General features: G+C 37.4%; 1 protein-coding gene across 1 annotated transcript; it reads right to left on the reverse strand.

Moving 5' to 3' along the window:
* Nucleotides 1-12014: 12014 nt before the first annotated feature.
* On the reverse strand, nucleotides 12015-14295 carry LOC110878891 (F-box protein At3g56470). The gene is made up of 2 exons (XM_022127281.2): nucleotides 14118-14295; nucleotides 12015-13316 (listed from the first exon to the last, which is right to left on the reverse strand). Exon 2 carries the CDS (start codon nucleotides 13314-13316, stop codon nucleotides 12108-12110), a length of 1209 nt encoding a protein of 402 aa, XP_021982973.1. The 5' UTR covers nucleotides 14118-14295; the 3' UTR covers nucleotides 12015-12107.
* Between the last annotated feature and the right edge of the window lie 3508 nt (nucleotides 14296-17803).

The raw sequence follows: 17803 nt of genomic DNA on the forward strand, positions 1-17803 counted from the left end.
TCTGGAGGTATTATTTTATTATGTGATATTAATAAGTGACAATGTTTGCAATTCAGATGTCGAATGAAATACCCCATAACCCAGAAGCTCAGACTAATAATGAAAATCCTTTGGATAAAAATGCTATAGAAAATCTAATAGCTCAAGGAATAGCTAATGCTTTACCTTTAATAATTAAAGCTGTTAAAAATCCCATAGAACCCACCAAAGCTATGAGTAGTAAGCATACCCGTGACGATAGTTTTAACCATAGTGTCAATAGTGATAATAATGATATTACCAAAACCCCATTTCCCAAGAAGAAGAAGGCGATGACTCTCGGGTGTACCTACAAAGCATTTCTAGCTTGTAAACCAACTGAGTTCGCGGGCAGTGAAGGTACCACGGCTGCTCTGCGATGGTTGGAAAAGACAGAGGCTGTTCTTACGATCAGCAAATGTGCTGAAGAAGATAAGGTGATGTATGCATCTAATCTCTTTAAGGAAGAAGCCTTAGAATGGTGGAATACTATTCTTCAGGCAAAAGGAAGGACCATGGCTTATGCCATAAACTGGGAAGAATTCAAGGAAGTAGTAGAAAGAAAATTTTGTCCTCCTTATGAAAAGGAAAGAATAACTAACAAGTTCCTAAATCATAAAATGATAGATGTTAATTGTCGTGAATATACGACAATATTCTTCGAATATGCAAGAATGGTACCAACTCTGGCTTCGCCAGAATCCGTACTAATTTCTCGTTATATTTGGGGATTAGTTAGCGAAATCCGAGACATAGTCAAGGCCGTTAGACCACAGACTATCGAGGAAGCAGTTGAACTAGCTAACATGCTGACCGATGGACTAATCCGCACAAGAGAAGAAAACAAGAAGAAAGAGTTAGCCCAGAAAATTTTCCAAGAATTCAAGAAGAAAGAAACTGAACCGTCATTGGAGCAACCTATCTGCAGAAACTGTAACAAAACGCATTCAGGACGATGTCGTTTTAGGAAAACACCTTACTGTGACTTCTGCAAGATGACCGGGCACATAGAGGAAGAGTGCAGAAGGAAAACTAACGTCTGTTACAATTGCGGGGAAACCGGACACATCAAACCATATTGCCCGAAACTAACCAAAGCATCTGACAACAAGGCTAGAATAACAGACGGAGCTAAGAAGAACACGCTAGCATACGCACTTACTACACAAGAAGTAGAGATGATTCCAGACGTAGTCACTGATATATATCTAAGTTAAGTTATTATTTGACCCTAGTACAAATACAAGTTCATAAATAAATACATTCCGTTAAATATTTCATCTATTTCAGATCCATAACAAACTTGTTTGGTTTTCACTTTTGTTGAATCATTTATTTGGTCACGATCACATTGTGGTGACAATTTCACAAATTTAAAAGCTTGTGATCATCTCGTTGCACCTTTTACATACGGATTTAATCCGCATTGATTTATTCTATCGAAACAATCTTAACACAATCGTGTGCTAAGATAATGATACACAAATTCATTTCATATTTCCGTGTATCTATCGAGCGTTTCGTAATCCTTATTGCCTTATCATTTTCGATCGAAAAACTTTCTTCAAATATTTCAATTTCAATCCAAAATAATTTATTGAAACATTCGGATTTACTTCATTTGATTTACATCATGGTGAAACTCGTTTCATTCACCGCTACTATTTCAATCACTATGACACCTTGTGGCGTCATAATAAATTGTAGCTTGAACTACTTTCAATTTCACTCCTAATGTACGAATTTTAATTTTTGGTTCATATTCTTAACCAGTCTTAATACAACTATGTGTTAAGATAAAAGTACACAAATTCGTATCATATTCCGGTGTACTTCTTAAACGTTTCTTTCATTATTTATCGAAAATTTTAGAGTAATTCAAATTGGTCTTTTTCATTATAAATTGAAACTCCTATTTTTGAATATCCAAGTTTTCTTCATTTAAAACTTTCAGTTGATTATACGGTGAAATTGTTCGAGCACCGTAATTATTGAAATTATTCCAAGCATTACAACACCTTGCGAAGTCGTAGCTTATCATAAATATACGAATCATTCAAAACCACGTATATCTTTCGTTTGACTCATCATTTGAAAATCGTCTTAATACAATTATGTATTAAGACAATGATACACTAAAATATTCCAGTGTATCTTTGCAATTTAATGTCAACACATTTTTCCTTTTGGATCGATAGTTGACAATCATTTTTATACTTCTATTTTGAGCGTATCAATTCTGAGTCTTCTTCAGTTGCCAATCAAAGTAAGTTTTCTTTTGACCATGAATTTTAAAAAGTCATTTCACTAAACAGATATCTATTTGATCATATATCTGTTGACTTGAACCTAGTCCTATTCGAAACTATATCATTTCATCTCATTCAGTTGTCATCGATTTTTTGAACTATTTCAGTTGAACTTTTTAAAACCCTACTGATACAACTAGTATTCACGAAATTTGACTCTGTGTCATTTACCTTAAGAATCTAGTTTCATTGACTAAATTATGACATAAATCTAACAGAAATATCATAACCCAAATCTCGAGGACGAGATTTTTATTAAGGTGGGGAGAATGTAACAACCCTCGTCAAAAACCATTATTTATTATAGTATTTTATTCAATAGGAAAACCTAATTAAGACACCCAAATGATTCTGCACAAACCCTAAAATTTTCAGAACAATCGGAATCAGGATCAGGGCCCCTAAAACTCAGGGGGGGTATTTCCTAGTTAGTATTATCCAAACTGTTTTCGATAGAAATTGAATTTTAACGAACCGTCGACTCACCCAAGCTACTGAGACGCGTGGCTACCTCATATTAAAAGTGACCTCTCGCGCCACGCGCCAGGACCAGGTTTCCCTGTCGTGACACGCGAGGGGGACTATTTTTCAGCTATAAATAGTAGAGGTTGGAACTGGCTTCTGTGCGTTAGTTCGACGAAGAAATTCGCTTCAGGCACCGATTTCTGTTCTGTTTACCACAATTAACACACACAGATCACTAATTGATGCCGCAATCAGGGTAATAACTCGATCGCTATTACGATTCAACGTCCGATCGATTGTAACTATCCAACGATTGTCCGAGTGCTGCTCAAATTGAGCTTGTACTTTGATTATTCATCGTGATTTTGACTTGAATATTTGAGTGCTGTTCGAATTCGGACTATGCTCTGTTATTCGTTGCGAATCCGATTGAATTATTAAAGTATTATACTTTGTCGTTTGTCGATAATTCGATAAATGAGTTGAAGTATTGCACTTGTTAATCGTTGTGAAGGTTTAATCTCGTGAATTGTCGTAATTGCTGTATTAGTTACAACCCCGTTTGTGTGAATTGAGCTAATCAGTAGACTAGACTCTGCCCAAATTGAATCAGCAATATATCAAGGCTTATCTGTAGACTAAACCTTGCCGGTAGAAATCTGCAATGTGAGTTCATTTCTCTTTTCTCACCGTTTGTGAGTCTATACTCTTTTATCACAGTTTTATCACCTTTTTGTGAAACAATTATATTGCAAATTGCTTTCTAAAAATCCTAAATGATTACCAGTTATACTTACAGTGATTAAGTTATTATATTTTACTGGTATGGGAGGTATTATACATTATTTGATTCTCGTTACTATTACCCAGGAAGTTAGCATGATCACAATTATAACTAACATTATTCTTAAATTATTAGGTATAAATCTAAATGGTGCATGCCATAATAAAATAGTCAAGTATAATAATTTTAGTCAGGTTACTATACCCTGATATTACAATTAGTGAATTAATATATTTTGGTAAGTTATAATAATTGACATGAAATGTCATTATTCTAGATTGCATGACTTGGTGCTAGAGATGATATGTTTGACAAAGTAATAAGACATCATTATGTCCAAAGTCACTAGCTGAAAGAATGATCAGCAGTGATATGTCCAGAGACACTAGTTGAAAGAATGATCAACAGTGTTATAATTAGAATCACTAGTTGAAAGAATGATCAACAGTGATAATGACCAGAAGCACTAGTTGAAAGAATGATCAACAGTGCCATGAATAGAATCGCTAGTTGAAAGAATGATCAACAGCGATATGACCAAAGACCCTAGTTGAAAGAATGATCAACAGTGATAATGTCCAGGAACACTAGTTGAAAGAATGATCAACAGTGTTATGAACAAGTGATATGGTCAGAGTCACTAGTTGAAAGAATGATCAACAGTGATATGACCCAGTCATAGGAATTGCCTAATGATAGATAAATTGAATAACAGTAAAGTATAGTTATTTGATTAATTCACTATTGGATGAAAGTAAACCAATGAGTGATATTATTGCTGTTATATTGGAATTACTATTATGTGACAAAATACTGATTGAATAAGGTAAATGCAAATAAATATAAAACCTTAATACTGTAAGGTATAACAATATATTTTATAAAAATGGAATGAATTCACTCAGCATTCCCGCTGACAAAACCTTTTTCAAACATGTTTCAGGTAATTATCATAAGGCTGGATACGGCACTGAAAGGCATCAAGAAATGGCTTATTTTAATCAAATTAAAGAAATATTGTTTTATAAAATAAAATTTATCTTTATTAAAGCTACCATTTTAAAATAGGGATTTATCCCATCTATTTAAATCAAATCCGGTGTTTTCTAAACTCTGATATTTTTCCTAACTCACGGTCCTGATGAAAATTCCGCTGCAATGTTTTTCAAAAATAATCACCGGTACCACGGGACTGCTCGCGGCACCCGATTCCGTCCAGGGTGGGTCGGGGGCCGTGACAAATAACCACCGGTGATGGATTATGAGTAATCACCGGCCTAAAATGCGCTTCAATACCCCTCGCATGTTCTCTGAGATGCCTTCTTGGTACACCAAACCGACCCATTGGACGAACTGGACCCATTGGTCTTGGTATATGCCCTTATGGTGCAATTGGTTGTTGAAATTGTTGTTGTGGCATCGGAGGGTTTTGAATTGGCCTTTGAAATTGTTGTTGAACATTCGGTGGACGAACTTGTTGCAATGGTATGGGACGTTGTATTTGTGGCCCTTGTGGCCTTGGCCTAATGTGTTGTGGTATGAGTTGTTGTTGTTGTGGCACTCCACCAACACTTGGCATTCCTTGAAGTTGGCCTTGCACGTAACCGAACTCTCCTTGATCCCTATCACCTCCATAAGGATACCCATCTTCATCATAACCCTCAAAGTCCTCATATCCCTCATCATACCCATCTCCTTGAATTCCTGAAGATTGCCCAAATGGAAGAGTCGAGTACTGAAAACCCGACTAGTTCGATGGTCGAAATGATGAAGCATGGACAATGGTAGAATTTGGTGCTATGGTATAGTTTGGATATGATTGTCCCGCACCTGGAAAGAAATGAGACGATGGTGGAATAGTAGAGGAAGGATTAAAGGTAATGGATGGTTCTTCTTGTGTGGTAATGGGTTATGTGGTGTTGGTTGGGGTGACATTTTGAAGTACGGTAGGTTTGGTAGTAGTGATTGGAATGGTGGTATTTGGTGAAGGTTGAGTGGATGTTGGTATAAATGGTTGAACAGGTTCACCCGTAGTGGGTGGTGGTGGAGGATCCATGTATCGAACTGGTGTTATAGGTGTAGTTGGTGTTGTTGGTGAACTGCTTAACTTGTTTTCTCTTAGCAAAATTCTGTTTCCTCTTAACGTTCGCTCAATCTCCGGATCAAACGCCAATGGTGAAAGCTTGTGAGAGCTTCTAGTACGCATGCACCTGTAAATACCTGCACACTAACACACCTAGCGTAAACCAGAAAAATAACAAACTTAAAAAGAACAAAAATAACACACGTTGCGCACTACTCCCCGGCAACGGCGCCAAAATTTGACGTGATGTCGTGGTCACAATCAAATTTAATCCAATTACTACTAAATAGCTAGTGGCAAGTGGGTATCGAACACAGGGAGTTTGTGGAATATGTGTTATTTAGAATTGTATCTACGTCCACTAAAATTAAACTAATTGCACTAAAAAGTAAATTCAAGAGTTGGATTGTTGATTTGATTGTTAAAACTAAGATTACCAATTAAATTGCAAAATGAAAATTGAGTTTGTAAACACTTTAGAGACAAATGACCATCCTAAGTTTCCTGTTTGCTTCAACGTTTGTGTTATCATCCACTAGAAAGAACTACATAGACATAGTTCATGTGTAATTACTTGTTGTGATAAAAGGGAACGAAGTACTCAGATTCCTAGAACATGAGGTTATTACCCGATGACCAATTAACCCTTACCCAATCCTAATTCTACCCATGATATCTCGATTGCCAACGGCACCAAGAACGTATGGTTTCAAACTAGAATATCATAAGAATCAACAATTTACAAGCAAGTAATCACACAACATAATAAACAAAACATAAATAACGTTTACCATTCTAGAAATATGGAATCAAAACACAACCGTCTCAAACAAAACCTTCAACCTAGGATGATCACCATAAAATTAGCCGGACATAGTTTGGTTGATCATCATAACATCCAAATTCGAGTTCATAAGCATAAAAAACAAGAACCAAATGTTTGGAATTGTTTTGAACCAAGTAGAAGCAGCAAAAATCGCCCCTAAGATGATAAGAAAACGTCTAATGATGATTGCCAATCAAAAGCCACCATAAAACACCTTAAAAATGGGAGTTACACTTTTCCTCGCAGCCTCCACCGTAATTTACGGTATCCACCGTGACTTCATCATGTTACGGTAGAACTCTACTGAGATACGGCAGGAGATTATGAGTTTCAGGGCCACCGTAATTTACGGTGGAGCCCTGACTTGTGTGTTTTGTTTCTTCATTTCCTCCCACGCACGACCCGTTCATCTCCAAACCGTCCAAAGCTGCGTTTTATCCCTTTTTAGCTCCCGAACTGCACCTGACACATAAGGAACGGTAGTTATCTAATTCAAGATAATTACGCAGTTAAGTGAAGGATTAATTTGTCTTTTAACATGATTAAGGGTTGTCCTATGGACCACCCGTCAATCCAATGACTCCAAGTTTTCACCACAGCGTCCACAAGCTTGGTTCCCAACCTGCACACACCGAGCCAAAGGCGAGGCGGATAGTTATATATTTGTAGAATAATATGTTTATTCACCATGCGAGTTTCTAAGAATAGCTTGCTACAATAAGATTACACCACATGCTACAAACCCTATTTACCATGTCTTACAATTATTTAAATTTAATATTTTATCAAATCAACTCCATATAAAAATTCACATTCTTACAAATGTAGCTTTATCATCTGTCATGTTGTTGTTGTAAACCCCTTGTTTTCTCATTTTTTTATCCCAGACTTCAAAACAGTACTTGACAATATGGCACATTTAAACCAGGGTCCAATTGACGATGATCTTTTATGGTTATAACCCACCATTCCTATTAGCACATATGTTGTATATTATGCTATGTTGTCAAAGGCACAAGGCGCAGGCGAGGCACCTCGGCCTCGCCCAGAGCCTAGGTGCAAGGCGCAAAAAAACATGGGCATGGGTAAGCTTCGAATTCCTGATTTGATAAAAAAATAGATGGGATCAAGAATAAAAACTTGATGGTAATACCAGTAAGAGGCCGAGGATTAGGGAAGTGGGATATTAATACCTGTACGGGATGTGAGTGTTTTTTGATGCAAGAGCATATAGTACATCTCCTAATGCCGAAAGGGATTTATTTATGAACTGTGATTCCTTCGGTCTTTCCCCTTTAACCTCGATTTTTCCCACTCGCTCACTTCCCGCCAAATCTACGAGCCAAAGATGACTTCTAGTTCACTGTCCGTTCACCAAATTCTCCCCAAGAACCGTCACTCGCAGTAAGCTGTAAACGACATGATCTCAGTAAGCAATATGATTTAAGAACTAAACACATAAAGTTGAACAGTGGAACTTACAAGATTCTGTAGAAATGTCTCCTAAATCAAATGAAGGGAGACTTGATCTGTAGAAGACTATACATTTTCACTTTCAGATTCGTAAAAACCCAATATTTAACCCAAACACAAGACTCTACACAAGACCAGAGGTGGACAAATCGCTTTTGTTAGAAAACCGGTCCGGTTTTTTAACCGGGCTGTTTTTTTTGGGCAAAAAAACCGGTTCGGACTGTAAACTGGTTTAAGGAGATGTGAACCTGAACCGGTAACAACCGGTTTGGGATTAAAAACACCGTATTTTTTTCGGTTTAAACCGTTTTTTACAAACGAACCAGTCTTTAACCGGTTTCAAAGATCGAGATAATAAATTGGTATCTGAACCATTGGGTGGAGTCAGTTTGAAACCGGTTTTTCAAACGGGTTAGGTATCAAACGGGTCAAAATGGGTTCATCTTCTACTACAGTGCTATTTAACAGCAATCCATAACTATTTATTGTCTTAATGTTAAGTAATTCTTATCACTTCTAAGTCGAATCTTGAAAACTAAAGTCATTTCCAACACACGCTACGGTCTTGCGCAAGCCTACAGGGCGCACGCGCAAGGGCAGCATCCTATCTTGATGCAGGTGGGACCGCGCTTTGACTTCTGTGACCAACCAGCAAGTGGTACGCCCTAACACTGACAACAACGGTCAGTTGACCATGCAATACGCGGCTACCCGGTCCACTAACAGGGCTTCCACTTGCATAAAGCTGATGAACAGGCCACGTGGCGGCCGCTCCTTCGTGCGCCTGACACAGCAGGACACGTGGCGACACCTCCACCATGCGCCTGACACTTCTGCAGCCTGCACACCTACCAGACCAGTGGATAAGCTGCAAGTTGTCAGTCAGACCCAAGGCCCATCATACGGTCCATTGGCCCCTCTCCTTCACTCTTCGGCTATAAATACCAGACTTCAAACCACGTTTGAGGTAATGCTAATCTGCTCACTCACACTTACTACTTATCACTTATCTTGCTTCCTAAGCAAATACGGATTCTCATGCCGGAGGGTGGTAACAAGGAGCAACCCCCACATTCTCCTTGTATCCGCCTATGCTTGTATTGTTTCGCTTCTTATCAACTTACATTACGAGAGATATCATTTCAGTTGTTTATTTGTTATTTGAGCCTATTATTCCGTACTGGGCAATCGGCTTATTCGGTAAACTTTTTGTATACCTTAGGTTCACATGTTACCCTGGGCGGGATCAAGAGAGAAGACTAATGCTTAGGAATAATCAAAATAATCTGAAGATGCCCATTAACTTTATGTTTTCACAATAACCTGTATTAGACATTTGGGCTAACCCTAACTTTTGTTATGTATTTCCAACTTGGGTTTAATCAATGGAATTATGACTTTTGTTCTGATCCACTGTTATAGTGACACGTCAGCCCATCTGGGTTGGGGTGTTACATATAGTGTCAAGAAATTACATCACTTGGGCGTATGTGTTACCCTTATCTATGTTATCGTTTTATCAGTTAACGGACCTACATCTCATTAGTTGTGAGCTTGGCTACAAACCGATGACGTTCAATGTATATGATAGCTCATAGCCTTACGTTGTCCATTGCTTAAGAGCTTGACTCTGGTAAGTTCTTGTGATAATAAAATACTGATCCTTTCTTTATAGGCAAATTGGAAAATAATAATCCCATCTTTCTGAAATTGGCCGATAATAATCCCAAGTCAGTTATTAGCCAATAATAATCCGACCTCATCCAATTTTTTTGTAAAATAGTCTGCCGTTAAAATAAGCTTAACGGAGTTAAGTGTTTTCCGAATTACAAACCGATGTTTTAGGGCTTTTGATCGAACAAGGATACGAGTCGATTGATGTAAAACTTACCTCAAAATACTGCCCCCAACCCACGAAAACGGTGCTTCAATTCGGGTGTTTAACTTCCAATTAACAAGATTCAAGCCATTTCGAACACAATTTCGAGGTAAGTTTTACATCACTCGACTCGTATCCTCGTTCCGATCAAAAGCCCTAAACATCGGTTTGTAATTCGAAAAAACACTTAACTCCGTTAAGCTTATTTTAACGGCAGACTATTTTACAAAAAAAATTGAACGAGGTCGGATTAATATTGGTTAATAACTGACTTGGGATTATTATCGGCCAATTTCAGAAAGATGGGATTATTATTTTCCAATTTGCCTTCTTTATATTCCTCAATATTGCAAGTTGTTGCAGATTATTGATGATTCACAAGGTTTTGACGATTCACAAGATTTTGAAGAGTGCAGCCTTACAAACCTATTTGAGTGTTTCCCTATGGTTGAATCTCTATCTACTTGTCTCTCGATAACTGAGGTAACCAATTCAACTTAGGATTTTTTTTTGTACATATCCAATCTTTGTTTTGGCTATGATTCAAGTGTTTTTTTTTTTTTTTTTTTTTTTTGCATATAACCAATCTTTGTTTTGGCTATGGTTTAAGTATTTCGATAAAGACGGAGTTCCACAAGTGCTTCCAACTACGTTAATCCACCTCAAATACGTGTATATTGATTGATACAATGAGTTTCATGTACGAACATGGGTTACCTTTCCTTCTCTTTTTGATTAGAAGCTCCCCGAACATGGAAAAACTTAAGCTGCGAGCGAATGGCTTTTATTATCATAAGGATCCAGTTCTTCCGTCTCAGTTCGCTTCTACACTTGAAGATAGTTCGAATATTTGGTTGGAACATCTGAACGAACTAGAGATATCAGATTTGAGGAACAAGAACAAAAAGGCTGGGTTGGATTTTGTGAAGTTTATCTTGGCCAAGTCACCTATGCTCAATAAGGTGAGGATATCGCTTCAGAAGGGCGTTCACAAGCATAACGAGTTGCAGGTTTTCGAAGTTCTCTTATCGCTGCATAGATCGTCACCAATGGTAAAAAAACATTGTTGAAAATGAAGGTTAGTTTATACATATAGACCTTCTAAATGCAATTTAGTTGTAAACAACTGAATGTTAACCAATCAAGTAGAAATATTTCAATCGACTTATATAATTGTAGGCATAATTTATATAATTGTAGGCATAATGTTTGCTGAAGCAAAATATTTGGTGACAATAGTCGTATTTTTTCAAAAAAAAAAATTTGGAAATGTAGTTGTGCAGAAGAGCTAAGATGTTGATACGACGATATATGGGCATTAATTATCATTATATGGTTCCGTTTATGCTCTTTAAATTTCTTGGTTATGTCCAAGACCAAGCTAACCTGAGTAAGGGTGATCATCGGTTCGGTTTTTAGCTTAGTCGATTATGATTTTCTTCAGTTGAAACAGAAAAGCGAACCAAACTGATCGAATTCCGAAAGGTCAAAACCAAAAATCAAATTGAGTTTCGTTTTTCAAGTTTTGGTTCTGGTTTCGGTTTTTGCCTGAATAAATAATTTTTTTTTATTTTTATTACCGTTATAATGGATTGTGTTGGGCAAAATCTTCTTAGCTGAAGTTTTTGGCTGAATAAATATTTTTTTAATCTTTTTTTACCATTATTTGATACTGGATTGTGTTGGGCTTATTAATCTTCTTAGCCAAAGTTTTTGACTGAATAAATATTTTTTTCATCTCTTTTTACCGTTATTTGATAATGGATTGTGTTGGGCAAAATCTTCTTAGCTAAACTAAAGTTGTAGCTACATTGAGTTAAATGACAAAACTTAATAATCGTTATTTAATATATGATTTATTCTGCTACTTTGGTTCAAAACCGAATTGAAAATTTAAAAAAAAAATCGAACTGAAAATTGAATATGTAATTCGGTTTGGTTTTAAACGTTTTGTTTGGTTCAACTTGTTCAGTTTGAAACCAAATAATGAACATCTCTAGGTTCAAGTTTGTTAACTGAACTCACGGTTTGGTCCAGCTGCCTATGACATAGTGCTCTAGCAATATGATGTTTACTAACTCATTTGAAACTTTATGAACACCTTGGTGTATTGCAATAGCCGGTTCTGTTAGGAGAAAGCAGATCATATGGAACATTATATCTCCTAAAGCAGATCATATGGAACATTATATGTTAGTATTATAAAATGCATAAATAAATATTGCCACAGGTCTAATGTGCCACATACTGTTATCTTAGAGGGTACAACTTTATTCAATCCATGTATGAGGGTTGCAAGGTTGTGACATTCCAAGTAAATCAGCACAACTTTCTTGGATATTTTTGTCATCGAATGTGTGATACCTGCGTGTCTCGAGTGAATAGAACACTATCTTCGTATTCGAGTTGTCTAATAATCTTGGAAAGTAGATGTTGTTCCCCGTTTGTGGTGATTTGGCTTTCGTATCGTTCTTGTGATATCTTGGAAAGTAGATCTTGTTCCCCATTTGTGGTGATTTGGCATCAAGGCAGATACATGATGTTTCAGATATATAAATCATGTGTTTTCCTAAATCATTTATTTTCTCCCATTCTTTTGTAGAATCATTTAGTTTGAACACCTCAACCGATTCTCCTCCATACTCACCCACGATAACAAGTAAAAGATGTTGATCACATTTTGATAGATAGAAGTTTGCCCGAGGTCTTGTAGGGGCTTCGACTTTAACAACCTTCAAAGAGTAATCTCCTTTACCCCTGTCGCTAAAACTAAAAGCATCAACTCTTCCATTGTTACACAAGGCATAAATACTCCGGCCACTGAATGTTGGAAAGAGATCAGAATGCGGATCATTGCCATAATCATCCCAACGATACCTACGCCATGATGGTGGTTCCCGAGACATAAAGTGGATGTAGACATGATAGGGCCCGTGTGTTGTGAATCCAACAACTATACAATCGGGGGAAGTAGGTGGCGCTGAAAAACAAAGGCTTCCAAAAGAACAAGGCTTTGCTGAAGGTAGCTTACGGATTTTACCTGTAAATGGGTTACAGAACACCAACTCGTGGATGTGTCCACGATTGTTAAGCATCAACAACCAACCATACCTAGAACATATTATTGAGCATTGACTGTGGAGTAATTCTCGAGGTGTTTTTACAACATACTCGTCACCGCACATCGGATCTATCAAACTAATAATGTCATGATTCTTGCGTAACACCAACAACCATGGTGAAGACATTTGCGGTCTCCTTAATGGTGCTGCTAAATAACAATGTTTGCATGTAGCACGGAAATTCATGAACTCGACATCACGAAAATGCTCCATAACCATTTCCAAAATATGCAATGGAATACTGAGCAGGTGTGACTCACTTGTGTTATCAATTTTAGTCTCATTCTCATCGCGGTTTTCAGCAATTAACGACTCGTAACTTGCCGACTCATCACAAGAAATCTGCTTTAGCTCCATCTAATGTTTGCCCATAATGATCAAACAATCAACAAACAGATCAACCACGAACACAAGACATTGTGGGGGGGGGGGGGGTTACGACTCTTTCTATATAATTAAACGAACTTATAAGGTAAAAGAACATGTATAAATAATAACCTAGACCTCTATTTATACTAAAATAACCATACTAGTCCGACTCAAACACTTCTATCAGTTATAATCTAATACATTCATTAAAACACACCATTGGTTCACATTCATTAAAACACTTAAATCAATGGCAATGATGCAATTAAATACTTGTAACTATAACTAACAGAAATCAGTCATTACGGATTCGATTGAAAGACATGATGAAGACGACAATGATATAAAGACTAAAAGACATTATGAAGATGACAATGATATAAAACGCTGTGAGTAAGAGACCATAGAATCCGTACTTAATAACGAATAGAGATAATGGCAATAAACCTTGAGTTCAAATCAAACGTCGTGAAAGCCTATAATTTTGTGTCGTTTGTCATGTTTGCTAGCCAATCAGCCCTACACAACAATTGAATCAGCCCTAAACAACTAATGAAATCAGCTAATAGCAAATTGAAATCATCCCTAAACAACAATTGAGATCAGCAAATCGACCCTAAAAAAATTGTCATTTAAATAGCCAATGCACAATAGCAAATCAAAATCACCAACACTAAAGATTCAAATCGCAAAAACTAAATTAATTTTTTAAGTTGAGCAATTAGCAATATATATATACACAATACAAGAATGCAAGATTAGTAGATGTTGCAAAATAATAGTCGTTACCTGTTTTGAGAAGTGCCAATCTGTAATTGAGATAGATGGTTGATTCACTGAAACAGCACAGCAGCAAGGAGGCAGTTGATGTTCGAATGAGGCATTAGTAGGTTAAATAACGAAGGCAGCCGAGTTAAGCAAGGAAACTAAATCCTTTCTCTTTTTTATTTTTAAAATATCTATATCTATATCCTTTAATGTGCGAATGTTGTTTATAATTCTTAAACAAGCCCTATAAAAATATAATTGGCCCATGTCGTAACTTTTTGGTACATTGATATATTTTTTAATTTTTAAATTACACTATAAAAACAAATATTTTATACTCTTTAATTTGAGTATTTGAGTATGGTAAAGCTATAGTTTTTTTTCTTAATTAAAAAGTTGATGTATTATGTGATTAAAAGTGTCTAGAGTGAGTAATAACAGAATCGTTAACCAAAACCAAATTGAAAACAGACGAATTAACCCCATTCACTTTAGCGACTATCCGAGAAACGAGTGTGTAAAAGTTGAGAAAAATAGTTGTAATTTTAGAAAGGTGGGGATTATAGCACAGGGACTATTCGGGCATTTTTCCCAAAATTATATATAATTAGTTAGTAGTTACATTATACTGTGTCACTCGGATCTCTTTCTTGGCATAGGTGACTTCTTTTTTCTATATTATATTTTTCTATATTCTTTGCCTTCATGTGTTAGTTTGTTGTTCGTTTTGGAGCCGAGATCTCTTTTGGAAGCAACCTCTCTATCCCTAGTTCTATATTCTATTTTTCTATATTCTTTGCCTTCATGTGTTGGTTTGTTGTTCGTTTTGGAGCCGAGGTCTCTTTTGGAAGCAACGTCTCTATCCCTAGGGACAGAGTCAAGTTCTGTCTACATCCCACCCTCCCCAGACCCTATGAGTAGCTTTGCTATTTGTGGTATTTACTGGGTATGGTTGTTGTAGTTGTAGTTAGTAGTTACATATTTCCCCCTTATAAAAAATAATCACCCCCACGATTTTTAAACTACCATAACTTTTTTGTAAGTTACTATTTAAAAAAAAAATAGACCATGAAAACTAGCATTTTGTTCTGGTTAATCAGAGTATACTATAGCTATAGCTTTTTTAATAAAAAAAAATTGATATTTTACATGATTAACAGTGTCTAGATTGAGCAATAATTGAATCGTTAATCGAAACCAAACCAAACCTAAAACAGACGAAACCAAATCAAAATCTACCAAAAACTGAATTAACTAAAACCGGTTATCAATTTTTGTACCCTCATTTAACCATAATTAACCGAGTCGAACCGTTCATATTTTCATATATTTCTAGCTTTTATACCTCCAGCTCATGTATTTAATATTTTATACGTCCATTTCATTTATTTATACTTTCATTTCATGTATTTATACATCCATTTCATGTATTTTGTAACACTCTACCCCGTTAATACCATATATCTTAAATACTCGTACAATTAGGTCCCATATTTTTTTACATAAAACAAATAAGTACGAATCTGGGTTAACTGATAATCCAGACGAACCGATATAATGAATTATAACGTATAAATTACAGTCCAAGAACAATAAGGTTTTAGACTCAAAAACTTTGTCACGCGTAATCATGCTTTAACTTTTCCGAAAGGATGTTCCTGAGGAAATGGTGGATTCAGAGTGTTCGATTCTTCATGTGTTTGGTCGTCCGTCTGGTTCCCGCCATTTTGAAAGCCTATGGTAAACACTACAAACAGTTAGTGTTTAAGTTAAACGATCAAATGTGTTTTAAAAAAAAAATAAAAGAAAACAATCTTGCTGAAACAGGGTGCCCTTACTCGTCGCTGAGGGGCCACCTAGCTCCCTCGCGTGGCGCGGGGGAACAAAATTGATTTTTTGTTGACTTTTTTGAAATATATGTTTAAGTTTACCGATATTTATGTTTAACTTGACCGATAATCTTTTATTAGATTAAATATGTTAATTTTTCCCACAAAATCCGCTCTTATTTCTTTTTTTTATAGTTTATAACTTATAATTTATAGTTTGTAATTTATAATGATAATGACAATTATTATTGTAATGATATTTTTAAATTAAACCTTAAAAACATATTTTTGTGAAACTTTTGTATATTAAATTTATAATGATACTTTTAATGAAACGCAATCTATTATATAAAATACTGGCCGAGTTACATCAATATCGCAGGTAAGCGAGCAACAAGCTGCGTCGCTACCCCTTTCTGAATAGCAAACCCTAGCCTATTAAAGACAAACCCCTGCCCCCCCCCCCCCTTGTTGATGAGCAACTGCTGTGGACAACCTTTTGGACCCTAGTCAACAAACGGATAGCTTCTGGAGCTAGGGAGCCAAAGGTGTCGAAGGCGAAGGGGACAAATGCATGTTGGTTATCAGCACATGCTTTAGCGTGTTTATCCACCTTTTTAGATTCCGCTTTCCTTATAGCATGTCCTGCTACAAACTCGCTTTCCCTTAAACCAGCTAAGGGGGAGACTCCTGTGAGATCCACACAAGCATGTTTCCCTCCCGCCCAGCCAAAGACGAGCAGATGCGCTGGTCTCAATGTAGATCTCCCTTCCATCGGATCTGTAAGGAAATTCACAGGGGCCTCCTTCTTGGCAGAAATCCCCGCTCTCCTCAAGATGTCCCCCAAAACATCTCTCACCCAGTCGTGCCGATATTTGAAACCAGGGAGCTCCTTACAATGAATAGCATGCTCCCCGTATTTATTCATGCAGGCTTTACGGCAAATTGGGCAGGTTTCGTCTTCTGAATACATAGGGATCATCAGCCGGTATTTGAGGATAGCCCTATACTCAACAGCCGACATGCATTGCCTCAGCCCCTCGATCGGGATAACAGTCAAAAAATCTTGCGCATGGGGGCCTTTCAAGCACTCAATCACCGCCTTCTGGCGGGGAGACAAATCGAATGTTTCTCCCAGACTCCGAGCGATTTTGTCAAATAGGGCATTCGCCAAAGTTTTTTGTGGCTTTGGGAGGGCGGTGTCCATATTAGAGAAACCGCCAATATCAAAGTCTGGAAGTGAGATACTTAAGTACTCAAGGGCATGTTGGTAGTCTACGTCAAGCTTAACAACCCCATTGTTCCGAAGGATATGGTCTTGCAATACACACGACTGAGCTCTAGACGGCACAAAAGCATAAACTCTAACATCCCGAGCTGAGAGGAGGCCCAAACCACCCAGATGCATCGGCAAAGATGCCAAACGCCACTGAAGGTCACCGAAGTAGGACCCCCCACACACAACAATGTCTTCGATAGCATCTCGAAGACCATCATCAAAACAGGATACCGCATTGGCCATCAAGTGGGGTTGGCAGGTCCGCAGCCCAAACAGTAACTTAACTACCCCCATGCATGACCTTAATAGAAGAAGCTCGCACTGGGGGTCCTGGAGGCAGGGCAAGAGTTTCATAAGGTCAACCGCTGTCAATGCCCGCCACCCTGCTAATTCCTCGATAAAAACAGAATCTCGGCTAACCCCCCCCCCCCCCCAAGGAGCTTAACCCCCCCCCCCCCCTCTCAGGTCTGCCTATCCCTCTCGGGAAAAGGTCGTCCTGAACCTTGAGACCGTCACACGATGGCCAGTACACTTCCGTTTTCTTAATATTGAGATGGAGCCCTAGGGATGGTCCCTCCGTGTTAATGATGTCCAAGGCT

This window comes from Helianthus annuus, chromosome 1 (assembly GCF_002127325.2).
Source record: "Helianthus annuus cultivar XRQ/B chromosome 1, HanXRQr2.0-SUNRISE, whole genome shotgun sequence".
Taxonomy (NCBI): domain Eukaryota; kingdom Viridiplantae; phylum Streptophyta; class Magnoliopsida; order Asterales; family Asteraceae; genus Helianthus; species Helianthus annuus.